The sequence below is a fragment of the Cantharellus anzutake genome (assembly GCF_015039405.1).
Source record: "Cantharellus anzutake strain C23 chromosome Unknown EI90scaffold_20, whole genome shotgun sequence".
NCBI lineage: Eukaryota > Fungi > Basidiomycota > Agaricomycetes > Cantharellales > Hydnaceae > Cantharellus > Cantharellus anzutake.
Window position 1 is genome coordinate 782203 of NW_024066970.1, and position 14407 is coordinate 796609.

Consider the following 14407-nt stretch of genomic DNA (forward strand, 5'->3'; position numbering starts at 1 on the left):
CAAAGAAAGGCGAGAAAGCCGTTGGTCCCTATTTATTGGAGTGAAAGAAAATTCCCTGGGACGTTGCAGACTAACGGTTCCTGCCTCGCCTTGATTTTCCCCTCGCTGAACACGCTGAGTACGTGGCTCCCCTAAATCGTCCGCAACGCGTTTGTTTGTCGCCTGTCGTGTGGGCCCATAGCTGACTTTTTCAGTCACAACGAAGATAATCCATTTGTAAATGCTGGGCCCGCGTGGCCGATGGTTTCCCGTGCGGGGTTAGTTCATGTTCACTGGCAGATGCATTGATCTGGACTTCCGGGATGTAGTCAAGAACTGTGGAACCACTGAGAGAGAATCTCAACTGAGAACTTTCTCCGATCCCTTGCTTCAGTTAGCTAGCCTTGACAGCTCATTTGTTCAGTTTCAAACATTCATTCCCGCTTACGACAGTATGAAGACAAAAGCGCGAACCCTCAAATTCATCCTGTCCCACGCTCTTTGAATATTCTACAAAAAGCTCTTCTGTTGCGTACCAGATGTGACTTTCCAGAATGATAGCTACTCAGGGATTGAGAATCTTCGTTCAAAGTTGAGCGCTTTTTGGACGTTCTATGATTTTTCTGCCGTCAATATCCGCGGATCATCACCCGCTCACGATGTTCCTTGATTCACAATATGGAGTATTACGTAGACATCCAGATCTGTAAAGACTCGATGCGATATATAGCCGGTTTCGGTGATTACAAACAAATTCGGCAGCTGTGCTAGCTTAGTGATGGACTACCGGCGCAGACTCCTACCCAGTCTGCTACCGGCGTGGAACCCATTTCATAACCCGATCCGAGGCAAATTTCTGCGCAACCGGCTGTCTCCGTCATTGTGTGCGATCACACCATCCAAAACTGTCCACCCGTTCCCTGGGAGTACCACGCGTTAGGTGAAAAAGGGACCTCCATTCCCAGAAAAATGACGACGCATCGGCGCATCGTGTAGGGACTTACGTTTCTGATCATGCGATTCCATTAAAATCGAAATGAAAATTCGATTACAAAATAGTGGCATGAGATATGAACATGCTGTCGACTAGGTATGGGAGCCGAATTTCCCTCCACAGCGTGTGTCTCGCAGGATAGGACCTCAAAATGTCACGTTTCAAGTTTGGGGGGGGACAAGAGAAACTAGTCTCATGGAGATACACTAAGCATTCGACCAGATATCCTGCTTTATGGGGATGGGACATGCGAGGAACCACGGAAAGCGCGAATATATAGGGTCGAAACGCTTCATAAAACTCGTGTGAATGGATGTCCGGCACGAGAGTATACCACTGGCAGTAGTCACGGAATGTATGGACGGGTCGGATCAAAATCCTCCACGATTTCGCCCAGCTAGCGGGTGAACCCAGAGTGACGAACGGGACTGAAATACTACGTAATGAGAAAGCCCCTCCGTGGATCTGGTGGATGGTGTGAGGGTGCAGAACACATGAGACGGCTGGCATGATTTGCGACAGCCAAGCCCTCAAGCTTAGCAGGCTGTGAAATTATGACCACATCGCATGTATTTGGCCAGTGGAATGGGGTGTGGCATGCCACATGCATTTAGGCAGTCGGACATGTCCTAGATCGACCAGAGCACGTCAAAGGTAGTTGTGTTAGGAACGCCAACGCCGCGTTGGGGAATGCAGAAGTCAGGGACCACTCTATAGATATGTGCAAGGGCTTGTGAAACTCCTCCAACGGTGGCAGGTGATAAAATATCTAAATGGCTAATCTCAAGGTAAGTTCGGAGGCGAATTATATGAAAGGAACTAACGTCAATCTCGAGAAAGAGAATTGAGGAAAAAAAGAAAAGAATACAAATGAACGATGACTATACAATAACAATTAGATCACGCGTCCTGAATCACCGATTGATTACTGCTTGCTTTCTCCAACAGCAGGTAAGTACTATGACAGAGAAGGATAAGATGACGCCCGGGACCTCCGTAAGAAACAACTCCGGGAGGTGGTCGCAAGCCGTGCAAATGTCGACGAGGGAGGTTGTTGTACTCTATAACTGGGGAACGCCGCCTGAAGCGGCAGATCCCGCTACTCTTACAATTGCATGCATGTTCACTCTCAACGTTGCTATTGGCTGAGACGAAGCCCGAGATTCGTTCTCACTCTGTAAACCCACCACACACTCTGATTTCAGGACCACATAATTTACACTGCAGCATGCAGTGAGCGGAATAGAACTGTATGGGGCAGAGAATGGACCCTGTGCATAGGACAATTGAGTTTGGGAGAAAAAAACGTAGGACCCGCTACGGAGTAGCGGGAATTTTGTTGCTCCCGCGAGTTTGTACAGTGGCAGTTGCGGCTACGAGTCGTTACATCTGACTGCACTTGAGGGGTTCGTCAATACAAGGTAGGGTTGTCTGATTGGTGTAGTTGGGTTGACGGGGTCTTCTGGGTCGTGGTGTCTGGTTTTTAATCGTGTCTAGGTGTGCGTGGGGGTTAGGCAGGTGACCAGCCTCTTACGTGGGGGTGTAGTGTCCACGCCATATACGTGGTGTTCCTGGGTACTGTCTCCCCGCTTTGCGTCGCTCTCCGTCCGCCCATTTTATCGATGGCCCACCGATGAAGTCTGCTAGTTACGGATGCCTTTGGGCTTCCCCATGAGGGTTGAAAACCTGCTCTGACGACCGAGGCCCAGTACGTGTCTATGTTTCTCAAACTGTGGGCATACCTAGAGTATATGTTCTTTCATCTGGTTGGCTGCTCCGTATGCGCGCTCTCTGCTTTCTGTGTGGATACCGAACCGGTGGTAGTATTCGCCTGGTGTGCTGGCCGGTGCGGGACTGGACCAGCCTGCTGAAGGTTGCCCAGTCTAACGATCTGAACCTGGCGGTGGGTTCAATTGGTAGGGGTTCTGGCTTGCTGCGTGAATCCTGATCGGATCGGGATGCGCTTGCTTACATTCTTCTTCCATGCCCTGTTTGTGGTAGGATAGTGAATGGTAGTGAGGTCTTTGTCCGGGTTGATGTGAGCTCGTCTGAACGCTCGTTGCTCTTGATGACACTGTGGCCGGGGCTCCACCTTGAGCTTGAGGTCGTTTTTGCCATCCAGGAGCCTGCACACTATGTTCCTAAAGGTCCGGGTGTGTTCTTGGGCTTTTCCAGGCTCCCCTTGGAAGATGCGACCGATGACACTCGGTATTTTTTGAGTAGAATACTGTGTTTGATGGCTTGTGGGTGCGTGAGTTGTTTTCGATGATTGACAAGGGAGGTTACGCTTCCACATTCAATTCTAAAGCTTCCGGCCGATCCCCGTTGAAGAGTAACTTCTGTGGGTGCAGGATTCTTCCAGGGCGATCATCGCCTCTGAATTCCACTTCTTCGCCGTTGCGGCTCGGATGTCTCTGTTGTCCTGGCATCGATATCGTGCTGTTGTGCCGTTGGCGGTTACGAGGGAGGTTGCATACCTTGACCTACCGAGTGAGAGTCACTTATTCCCCATACTTTCGTCAATGGATGATCAGTCGAACTGGTGGCGCCGCAGGTGGGCGGACCCTTTGACGGTGGCTTGAACCACGCGGTGTCACTCTATCCCACTATTACAGGGTTGCTGCGGTCATTGACAGTATTTTCTCAGACGGCAGCCATCAGTCATTACCTGCCGTTCAGAGTGTGTCGGACATCTCATGTAGCAAAAAAGGCCTCCATTCATCCGTGCTTTCAGCGTTGGAGAAGCCGAATGATCGCCTCTGGTGCGGAGAGCAACCGGATCGCCCCGCGCTCACAATTAGATATGCCAGAAGAAGACAACTGGGAGTAGGGGGAGCATTTCATCAACCACTGCCATTGTTGTCATAGAACATTTAGGGGCTCCCCGCAGAGACAGCTTCTTTCTCGTCGACAGTGTGCTCATCGATCCAAGCAGGATCATGCCAGTCTTCAGCGAAGCAGAACTATATCCAAGTTGCGGCGACTGTCGTCCTGCATTCAATATTCGCGGACCAGAGCCTTCTCGTGGTGCTCCTTCGTCTATAGCTCATGGAGTATTAGTAGATATCTAGGTCTGTAGAGATTCGATGCGGCATTATAGACCTGGTTTTGGTGATCGTAGACGGCCTTCGAGGTGGCTATATTCGGGTTAAGTGCGAAACATTTCCGCACTTCCAGTACTCCTCCAGGGGAAAATCCCCTCTTTTGTCCTATGCTCAACTCTACGGCAACAGACTACTGAGTTTTGCAAGCCGCGAGGGAAGGTAGACTTGTCGTTGAACCATTCCACACGCATCGGTTCGGCTTCGTGATAGATAATTATCTGTCGAGCCCTAGGAATTCTTTTCCGCATGTCATTGCCTTATGATTATCCTGTCCAAAAATTTTAGATCTATTCACTGCGCGTGACCAGGCGCATGATGAGGAAGGCAACTTGATTCCTGGAAAATGACGACTTAATGGATCATGCAGCGCATGTGCACGTGTAGTTCAGGACATCGAGGCGTTCGAGACAACGCAATCCCATTGAAATCTAAATGAAGATTTGATTATGGAATAGTGACATGAGAAGCTGGAATGGAATTATGCTAGTGCATGGCAGGATCTCAAGAAGTTCCAGCTTGAGAAATTCTTAGGTGGGAGAATCCGGATATCGTGATGGGACATTCGATGTGCAGGGTGAAAGGTGTAAACGGAACGCTGTGTACAAGTTTGATAATGCCTAAATGGTGTAAACTGGAGGACGATGTGGGAAAAGCTAGGCGGCGAGTCAAATAGGAAGCGAAGCGGACACGCCATGCAGCGACAGCTGCCGATAGCAGGTAAATATCCGAGTGACAGAGTGAGATTTCACTACACGACACTGCAACCAACCTCACATATGATGTGGAAGAAAGTCACGCCCTCGACATTCAATTGCAAAGCACCGACGCATACTAAAACTTCGGCTAACTCCGGTACATAACAACCCGAATATAAGTCCCGGAAGGGAGACAGGGAGGGTGCGGAAAGGCGCGGAGTTGCGGAACATTAGTATTCACTGGCACTACTTAACAGCTGATTCACTATGGAACAGGGAACCTAGCATTGGACTCAGCCCCATAGACAAGGACGCTCCAGATATTATATAATTTCGGATCCTCAGTCGATTCAGGTAGGACCCCAGCCTCTACTAAAGTAGACAGTCGATTGACAATCAACGACGATTCTTTCAAGTCTCGTGAATATCAGCGCTTACTCCTTGTCTCGGCTCTGTGGTACTCTCAGAACTTGGCTAAGCACCTTGACCTCGACAAGTGAATCTCCGAGGCTCCCACGCAGTGAGCAAGTCGACTGTGCACAACACCCACACCGCACCACACCGCACCAACTTTCTGGCGCGGCTCCTGGTGCGATGATGTGCGCTAACAGCCGTCTCGCTCACCACAGCGGGAGTTGTCAGGAAGGGAATGATCTAATCTGGCATTTGGCACTTCACCCACCTTGTGAACAGAATGCATTGTGTACAACACCCGCACCACGCTAGCAGCTCCTAGCATGAATGATGTTGCAGATTCCCTGCACACTACAGCGGGTGTATCAGGGCCTCAGCGCTGGATTCACAAAACATGAGATGGGACAGTGTTGTAGTCGGGCCTAGAAAGGAGGGAAGCGTCTGTTATGGGGAACGGCAGAGAACCTGGCCCCCCTTATATCCCAATGAGGCATGGATGATCGCTTCAGCTCGCCTTACGTTCGGAACTTTACTAACAAGATATTGCAAACAACAGTTGTGGTAGAATTTTTGCAGAATCAACACATTTGATCTCCCCCAATTGCTTGTATGCCGTTGATCCCTATTTATTTATTTTTCCAGTTTAGTGTAAAAGAAAGTTTGTTATAGTGAAACACTGCAGACTAAGGGACCCTGCCTCGCCTCTCATTTATTTTTTCCCCGATGAACACGCTGAACACGTGGACTCCCTAAATCGCCCACAACGCGCTTGTTTGTCGCCTGCCGTGTGGACCTGTGGCTGACTTTTTCAGTCACAACGAAGATAGTTTTTTTTGGTAGATCCCTTGGCCCGGGTGGCCGATGATTTCCCGTGCGAGGGTTTGGTTCATGTTCACCGGAAAATGCATTGACCTAGACTCCCGTCAAAAAATGCGGAACCACCGAGATAGCATCTCGACTGAGAATTTTCGGAGGGTTCGTACATACTTTCCAACAAGCCTCCCATGTTGGTGGTCCGCCCGGTAAGTCTCCGATCCCTTGCTTCAGTCAGCTAGCCTTGACGGCTCATGTTTTCAGTTCCAAACATTCATTCCCGCTTGTGACGGTAAACCTTGAAGACAAAAAGCACGAACCCCTAAAATCATCCTACCCCACGCTCTTTGAATATTGTACAGAGAATTCTTCTGCTTCGTGCCAGGTGTAACTTTTCACAACGATAACTACTCAGTCAAAGTTGAGCGCTTTTTGGGCCTTCCATGCCGTCAATATCCGCGGATCATTACCCGCTCAGATGTCCCTTGACTCACGGCTAATATGGAGTATTACGTAGACATCCAGACTCGATGTGGTATTTTTTGGTGATCGCAAACAACTTTGGCAGTTGTATCTAGGTTGGGTATTGAACGGTTCCCTCCGTCACAGATCCCTAGGCAAATTTCTGTGCAACAGGCTGTCTCCGTCATTACACTATCCCAAAACTTTCCACCCGTTCCCTGGGAGTACTAGACATTAGGTGGAATGACGGAAAAGGCACCTCCATTTCCAGGAAAATGACGATGCGTTGTAGGGACTTATTGTACACGAGCAGCTTAGGACGTTGCGACATTTGCGATGCGATTCCATTGAGATCTAAATGAAATAGTGACATGAGATATGGCTGGAACGAGAACATGCTGGAGACTAGGTATCGGGGCCGAATTTCCCTTCACAGCGTGTGTCTGATAGGATAGGAGCTCAACAGGCCACGTCCCAAGTTTTGAGGTGATAAGAGAAACTAGCGATACACTGGGTGTTCGACAAGCTATCCTGCTTTATGGGAGTGGGGCATACGAGGAACTACGGAAGACGCAAGTACACGGGGTCTAAATGCTCCATAGAACTCGTGTGAATGGATATCCGGGCCCATTATCAGTGTACGAGAGTATACCAATGTATGGATGGATACTACGTGATGAGAATGTCCTCCATGGATCTGATAGATGGAGCGAGGGTGCAGAACACTAGCATGATTTGCAAGAGTCAAGCCCTCAAAAAAACTCGGGCTTAGCAGGCTGTAAAGGATCACATCGCATGTGGGAGGGAATGCATGCATTCAGGCAGTCACTGGTGTTCTAGGTCGACCAGAGCACGTCGTAGGTAGTTGAATTGGGAACATACAAGGAAGCCAACGCTGCGTTGGGAAATGCAGAAGTCAAGGATTATCAATATGCAGCGGTGGAAATCGATGCCACTCAATAGATTTGCACACGTGCTCGCGAAACTCTGCCCAGTACTTCACAGGTATGGCAGCGGTGGCAGGTAACTATGACAGAGCAGGATTAGACGATATCCACGACCTCCATTCAAGAAACAGCCCCAAAGGGTGGTCGCAAGTCGTATTCCGTGCCGGAATGTTGACGAGAGAGGCCACGCTCCCACATCCAGTTCTAAAGATTCCAGCCGATCCCCGTTGGTAAGGTTTCTGGTGCTACAGATATTCAACCAACCCAACCCTGGAATCCTGCAGCACCGAAGTTAGATGTCCTACAATGAGAAGGTCTTCTACGAATCTGATGGACAGGGCGAGGGGCTGTAACGCATGATAAGATAGCTAGCAGACTACGATGAACTTGGGGTCAATTCCCCAAGAGCCTCGAGCCTTGGGTGCAATTGGTCAGCGGCATGCGATGCATGTGTTCAGGCAGTCAGTGTCGAGCAGAGCACGTCGCAGGCAGTTGAATAACGATCACATACATAACGGAACCATGGCTGGATGGAGAATACAGATATCAATGCGCAAGGTGATCGGTGCAAACGGGACGCTATCTGTAAGTGTGACAATGCATGAATGGTGTAAAATGGAGACCGATACGTGAAAATCCAGGTAATACAACAGGATGAGGAAGTGGCACGCCATGCTGTGGGGATGGGCGCCGACAGCGGGTAAGTGTTTGTGTGGCGGGGTGAGGCTTCACTAGACGACACCCGGGAGTCTACAAGAAATCAGAGCCGCAAGCCATGATTTGCAGTGTCGAAGAACGAGACCTCCGAGGTCACGCCTCCACATTCAATTGCACTGAGATTCCCGACCGCGGCTGGTGAGGAGATGCTATCCAAGAGTAGCGAGCAGGACTGAAATAGTACGCGATGAGAATTTCCTCTGCAGATCTGGCGAATGAAGTAAGAATCAAGAAGACATAACGAGATGGCTGGCACACAGAAGTCAGGCGCTCAAAGAGCCTCGAGCCTGGCAGGCATTGACCAGTAGGATGGAATGCATACATTCGAGCAGTAAGTCGTGTTCTGGGTCTACTGGAGTACGTTGCAGGCGGCTTAGCTGGGAACGTACAAAGCAACAAACGTCGCGTCGGGGGTGCACTGTATACAAATAAGAGGATGCTTGAATGCTGTGGGCCAGAGAAGGATACGAGAGTGTATAAGTGTTATTCAATAGAATGTGTATAAGTATCCTCGCGAAACTCTAGTGAGTACCAATACTCCAAATGTACTATGGCAGCGACAAGAGGAAAGGAACCGTATGACAGGGGATGGACTGGACGACCAGCTGTCCAAAAATCAGGAGTCAGCACCAAAAGTGGTCGCGAGCTGTACTTTGTGATGGTTCTGTCTCAATGGCACCCGCGGCCTCGTGATATACGTGGCAGTGCGGCTACCCATCCGGCGTCGTGTACATGAAGAGCACACGGCACCTAGGGAATAGTGGTTGGTGCTGGAATCCTCCGCCTCCTCGGGGTTTATAATGCCAGGGGGGTTATATCGTGATGTTAGAATCGGTATTAGAAGATCCTACCTCCGCATTCAACCTTGAACCGATCCCCCACTGGTGAAGGATCCCGGTGTCACAGACATTCAAGAGCACTGTCGTCGACGAGTGAGTATGCTTCTGGGATGTCATGGTAGGGTTATCACGGCTGAGGGTGCGGTTATCCCAGGCATCGATCTAGCGATATTGTACTGTTAACATTCACGTTTATTATGGGTAGATGACATACCTCCCTACCGAGCAAGATCTGCACAAATCACCACTCTCGCCAATGGATCATCGGTCGAACCGGTGGCACCGCAGATGAGCGGACTCTTCACAGTGGCTGGATCGTGCCTAGTGCTCCCCTATGCCACTATAGGGGTTTGACATCTGCTGTGATCATTGACGATATGTCAGTCAACAGTTTGTTCGCAGATCGGAGTGTGTGTCCATGTAGCAAAAAGTCCCTTACACATTCATCCGCCATGCCCACATACCAGCATTGGAAAAGCACATACGGGCCAGATGATTGCCTCTAGTATGGGCGAGCAACTGGGTAGCCCTAAGTTCGCGTTGGCTGGTAGAGGTCCACAACTTCTCTCTTGTCGATTGTTCCCATCGATGTAAGTCTTCAGGGAGGCACGCATATGGGTTGTATAATGAAGAGATATTCCTTGAGCGGACCTTCTCCTTGTGGTACCAGCTGGGCGAGGGTCTATCTGCAATGTTGTGGTGGCTCGACATGGTGTCGGTAGTGAATTATTGCGTATTCTCACCTTGAGGCATGTTGGTGGTCTGCTTTAGCACCTTGGCCATACATTGTTTCCGCTCCAGAAAGCATGGTAGAGCCCACATCAAGCGGAATTGCGTGCCTTTCACAGAGAAGGGATAGGAGGGGACACTTAACTCAGCCTCTTCCGGCTTGCATGGCGGGATAGACGGGGGAGATGAGTGAGTGAGTGCCAGGAAAGGGGGAATGAGTGGGGGCCTCGCAACACGGGGAAAGCGAGAATATGGGCTAGGCCCCTGTCCTGAGGCAGTACGTCCGGGCGTGAAACAAGGTGAAAGGACTTCCGCTGCGCACGGCTTGTAAACATTACTGACAGTCGCGAACGCTTTCTTCAGATCGTTAGAGCAACCACGGTAGGCACGAACTAGTGCCGGCAATTTGTGTTAAGTCTCTATGTTGGGCTTCGCCACCAGTCCAAGCAAGTGATTGCTCAACGAAGAACGAGGGACCCGCAAGCTGGGTCTTTGTCTGGACTATCCTTCACGCGATGAACCCAAAAATTGTATGTATGGTTTCCATCCATTCTTTGTCTTCATGCAATTCGGACTGACCCTGCCTTCGTGAACAACAAAGTCCTATTCAAGTTATATTAAGGGAAAAATTGTTAAGTCAAATTAGCTCATGATATTAGCGGACGACCCTTAAAGGTGTGTCAAGACACTGCTCTTTTAGGAGTCAGCCGTCTTTACTGGACTGTATTTGATACAGATCTGCTTTTTTTGTTGGCGAGAAATAATCTTCGCCACAAAAAAGGCATATTGTCACCCACAATCAAACATTTTGTCTCACTTTTTCCGAACCTAAAATTAACCCAGCCACTCCGGTCATCGTTGCGCCACTTTCCAAGGATTGTACAGATATTGGCTACCTCGTGTCCACCAGCTTGAGCGCTAATCATTGGCCCCGAATCACTGGCCATTTTAAGAGGGATTTAGAATTGCTGAGTATCTTTTCCTGTATCGTATCACTTCGATAGGACGTGTGCGCTAAACCTGTTCGGCCATGGGGTGCCGCAATATTGACTACGACATGCTCATTTGCAGCCGGAAAATATCACGGAGAAAAACAATCAGAAGCGATCCATACGTCCCTGTCCCTAAGCAATCTTTTCACAAGAGAACGCCGGGAAAGTCCTTGCAATGTATCAGATCCATATTATGTACTCAATGCGATTTCCCGCATCAACACTCCCATAGAGCTCGGACGCATCTGGAAAATGCGTCCGTTTGTTCCATCAACTAACATCGCGATCCCATTCAATACTTGCCTGTCGCCACGGGGGTAGTGGTTATAGAACGTTGTTGCGGATCACATCGTGGGCAGTGTTCTATCCTTTCCTGGGTTTTCTTTCATGATCATAGTTCGATACTAATCACTTTTTAGCTCGGAAAGTCCCTGCCCACTTTTCCACTCAGCAGACTGCGACAGGGAGCCTTATCCAACGTTCCGATACCGTTCCAGCTTTTCTGTCTGGTTTTTTCTGTCTCTTTTACTAATACTGTCACCGGCAACGCGATCAAACATTTTTCCAGGCGGCCCTAAACCACATTCCTACGTTGTACCATCTTCCAAGAACATCGGCTGCCTCGTATCCCCTAACTTGGACGCCAATCATCTGCCCCGAGTCGCTGGCTCTTTCGAGAGAGATTTGGACTCTGCTCAGGTTTTCCAAGCTATTTTTCTTGTGTCGTGCTATTTTGACGGGGTGTCCACTAAATCCCTCGGCAGCACCCTTCCACATGGGAAGATTATTCTAGGCTGTACCCCCGCCGAACGGGCCACGTATCCTGCAGCGACTGCCCTACTCAACCATAGGCGACACTAGATGACTATTCGCCGCCGGAATATCGTCTCGGAGAAAAGCAACCAGAAGTAATCCGTGCATTTCGGTCCCTACACGATTTCGTCACTAGTGCATCCGAAGCTCTCTGTGAATTTTTTTACAGGCCGTCATTATTGAATCCGTAGTTCCATTGCAAGGGCCTCACCCTCTCCTGGAAGACACGTTCGTTTGTTCCACCGAACAACATCGTGGGAGGAGTCTTCTGCAAAGCGTATAGCTTCATGACAGAAGGGCCACTTCGCTTCCTTGACCTGTGCCCCCGAGGGGTGCGGGTTCTCACAAATTCCATTTGGGTTCCCTCCAGTTCTCGCCCACGAAGCATATCTCGAGATCATCCTTCGTTGTGTCGCCCGGGACGGGACGTATACTAGGGCTAATCACACTTAGATCCTGTGATTTCATCACATACTTGATGATTTTTATTCCCGGTGGGCTTTATCTCGCCTTCTGATACCACTCCCAGCTCTCTGTCCGATCGCTTCTTTCTTCTTTTTGGAGGCAGCCAACTGCATCTTCCACCCGACTTATCACTGGAGGCTACTAACCCAATCTCCACATTACCTCTCCAATCGTTATTATATATTTGCCTCAAGCTTCCGACTTCCTTATTACTTTCTTGCCGCTTACTCAAGGGGTGCCCCAGGGGAGTGGCAACCAACTAGAATGCACGAAGACCCACCTATAACCAAACATGATAACGAAGAAAAAATTACGCCCAACCCCCCATCAAGCTGAGTCCGGAGGGACTGATGAAAAATAGGCGGCCTCTATAATTAACAGTGTGTGGCGAGCCATATAAGATGTACGGTATCTCGTCAACCAACGGGTGTAATCCAATAACACTAAGGCGTTGACCAGCTAATTGGTTCGGATGAGTCCCATCCTTGCATTTTCAGAAGTGAATGAACACTCCAGATACCGATCTTAGATGTGCACATCCGTACATACGACCAAGTGTCGCAAGCTGACGGTTGTGAAAGGTATGGGAAACTTATTCTAGAATGCTAGCGGAGACACGACGCGGACCCTATAGTGGTCCTCATGCGAAGTAAATATTTCTAGCAATGCCTGAATAGAAACGGGGCTTCATTTAGACAAAGAGCCCTTTCATCCGCATGCTCGCGGGAAAAATTCAACCTTCAAATATTATTCCTTCAAGTTCAAGAGAAAGGAGAGACGGACTTCATATAATTGGAGTGAAAGAAAATTCCCTGTAATGGGACGTTGCGGACTAAAGGTTCCTGCCTCGCTGAACATGCTGAACACGTGGTTTCCCTAAATCACCCACAACGCGTTTGTTTGTCGCCTGTCGTGTGGGCCCAAGCCGACTTTTTCAGTCACAGCGGGGGTAATTATTTTGTAGATGCTGATCCCTTGGGCCCGCGTGGCTGATGATTTCCCGCGTGGGGGGTTGGTTCACGTTCACTGGCGGATGCATTGATCTGGACTTCCAGTCAAGAAATGTGGAACCACCGAGATAGAATCCCGACTGAGAACTTTCTGAGAGTTTGTGGTTCGCCCGGTAAGTCTCTGATCTCTTGCTTCAGTTCGTCAGCCTTGGCGACTCATCTTTTCAGTTTCAAACATTCATTCCACGCTTGTGACAGTAAACCTTGAAGACACAAGCGCGAACCTTCAAATTCGTCCTGTCCTACGCTCTTTGAGTATTCTACAAAAAGCTCTTCTGTTCCGTACCAGGTGTGACTTTCCAGAGTGATGGCCACTCGGGGATTGAGAACCTTCGGTCAAAGTTGAGCGCTTTTTGGGCGTTGCATGATTTTTCTGCCGTCAATATCCGCAGATCATCACCCGCTCACGATGTTCCTGGATTCACGGCCAATATGGAGTATTACATAGACATCCAGATCTGTAAAGACTCGATGCGATATTATATAGCCGGTTTTGGTGATTACAAACAAATTTGGCAGCTGTGCTAGCCTAGTGATGGACTACCGGCAGTGGGAACCATTTCATAACCCGATCCTAGGCAAATTTCTGCGCAACAGGCTGTGGCCGTCATTGTGTGCAATCACACTATCCAAAACTTTCCACCCGTTGCCTGGGAGTACCAGACGTTAGGTGGAATGATAGAAAAGGGACCTCCATTCCCAGAAAAATGACGACGCATCGGCGCATGGTGTAGGGACTTAGGTACAACGAGCAGTTTAGGACGTTGCGACGTTTCTGATCATCCGATTCCATTGAAATCGAAATGAAAATTCGATTACAAAATAGTGGCATGAGATATGAACATGCTGTCGACTAGGTACGGGAGCCGAATTTCCCTCCACACCGTGTGTCTCGCAGGATAGGACCTCAAAATGTTTCAAGACAAGAAAAACTAGTCTCATGGAGATACACTAAGCATTCGACCAGATATCTTGCTTTATGGGGATGGGACATGCGAGGAACCACGGAAAGCGCGAATATATAGGGTCGAAACGCTTCACAGAACACGTGTGAATGGATGTCCGGCACGAGAGTACTTATACCACTCAGGCTGGCAGTATTCACGGAATGTACGGACGGGTCGGATCAAAATCCTCCACGATTGAGCCCAGCTAATAGGTGAGCCCAGAGTGACGAACAGGACCGAAATACTACGTAATGAGAAAACCCCTCCGTGGATCTGGTAGATGGCGTGAGGGTGCGGAACACACGAGACGGCCGGCATGATTTGCAAGAGCCAAGCCCTCAAGCTTAGCAGGCTGTGAAATTATGACTACATCACATGTATTTGGCCAGTGGAATGGAATGTGGCATGCCGCATGCATTTAGGCAGTCGGCCATGTCCTAGGTCGACCAGACCATGTCAAAGGTAGTTGTGTTAGGAACGCATAAGG

At 49.3% G+C, this 14407-nt stretch overlaps 2 protein-coding genes across 2 annotated transcripts; one reads left to right on the top strand and one right to left on the bottom strand.

Moving 5' to 3' along the window:
* Positions 1–8608: 8608 nt before the first annotated feature.
* Positions 8609–9675, bottom strand: EI90DRAFT_3122828 (uncharacterized protein; the record flags this gene model as incomplete). The annotated part of the gene is made up of 2 exons (XM_039063544.1): positions 8609–8730; positions 9429–9675. The coding sequence occupies 2 exons, from the start codon at positions 9673–9675 to the stop codon at positions 8609–8611; spliced, it is 369 nt and encodes a 122-aa protein (XP_038916801.1).
* Positions 9676–12741: 3066 nt separating this feature from the next.
* On the top strand, positions 12742–13248 carry EI90DRAFT_3055262 (uncharacterized protein). The gene has a single exon (XM_039060136.1). The coding sequence runs from the start codon at positions 13026–13028 to the stop codon at positions 13179–13181; it is 156 nt and encodes a 51-aa protein (XP_038916802.1). The 5' UTR covers positions 12742–13025; the 3' UTR covers positions 13182–13248.
* The last annotated feature ends 1159 nt before the right edge of the window (positions 13249–14407 follow it).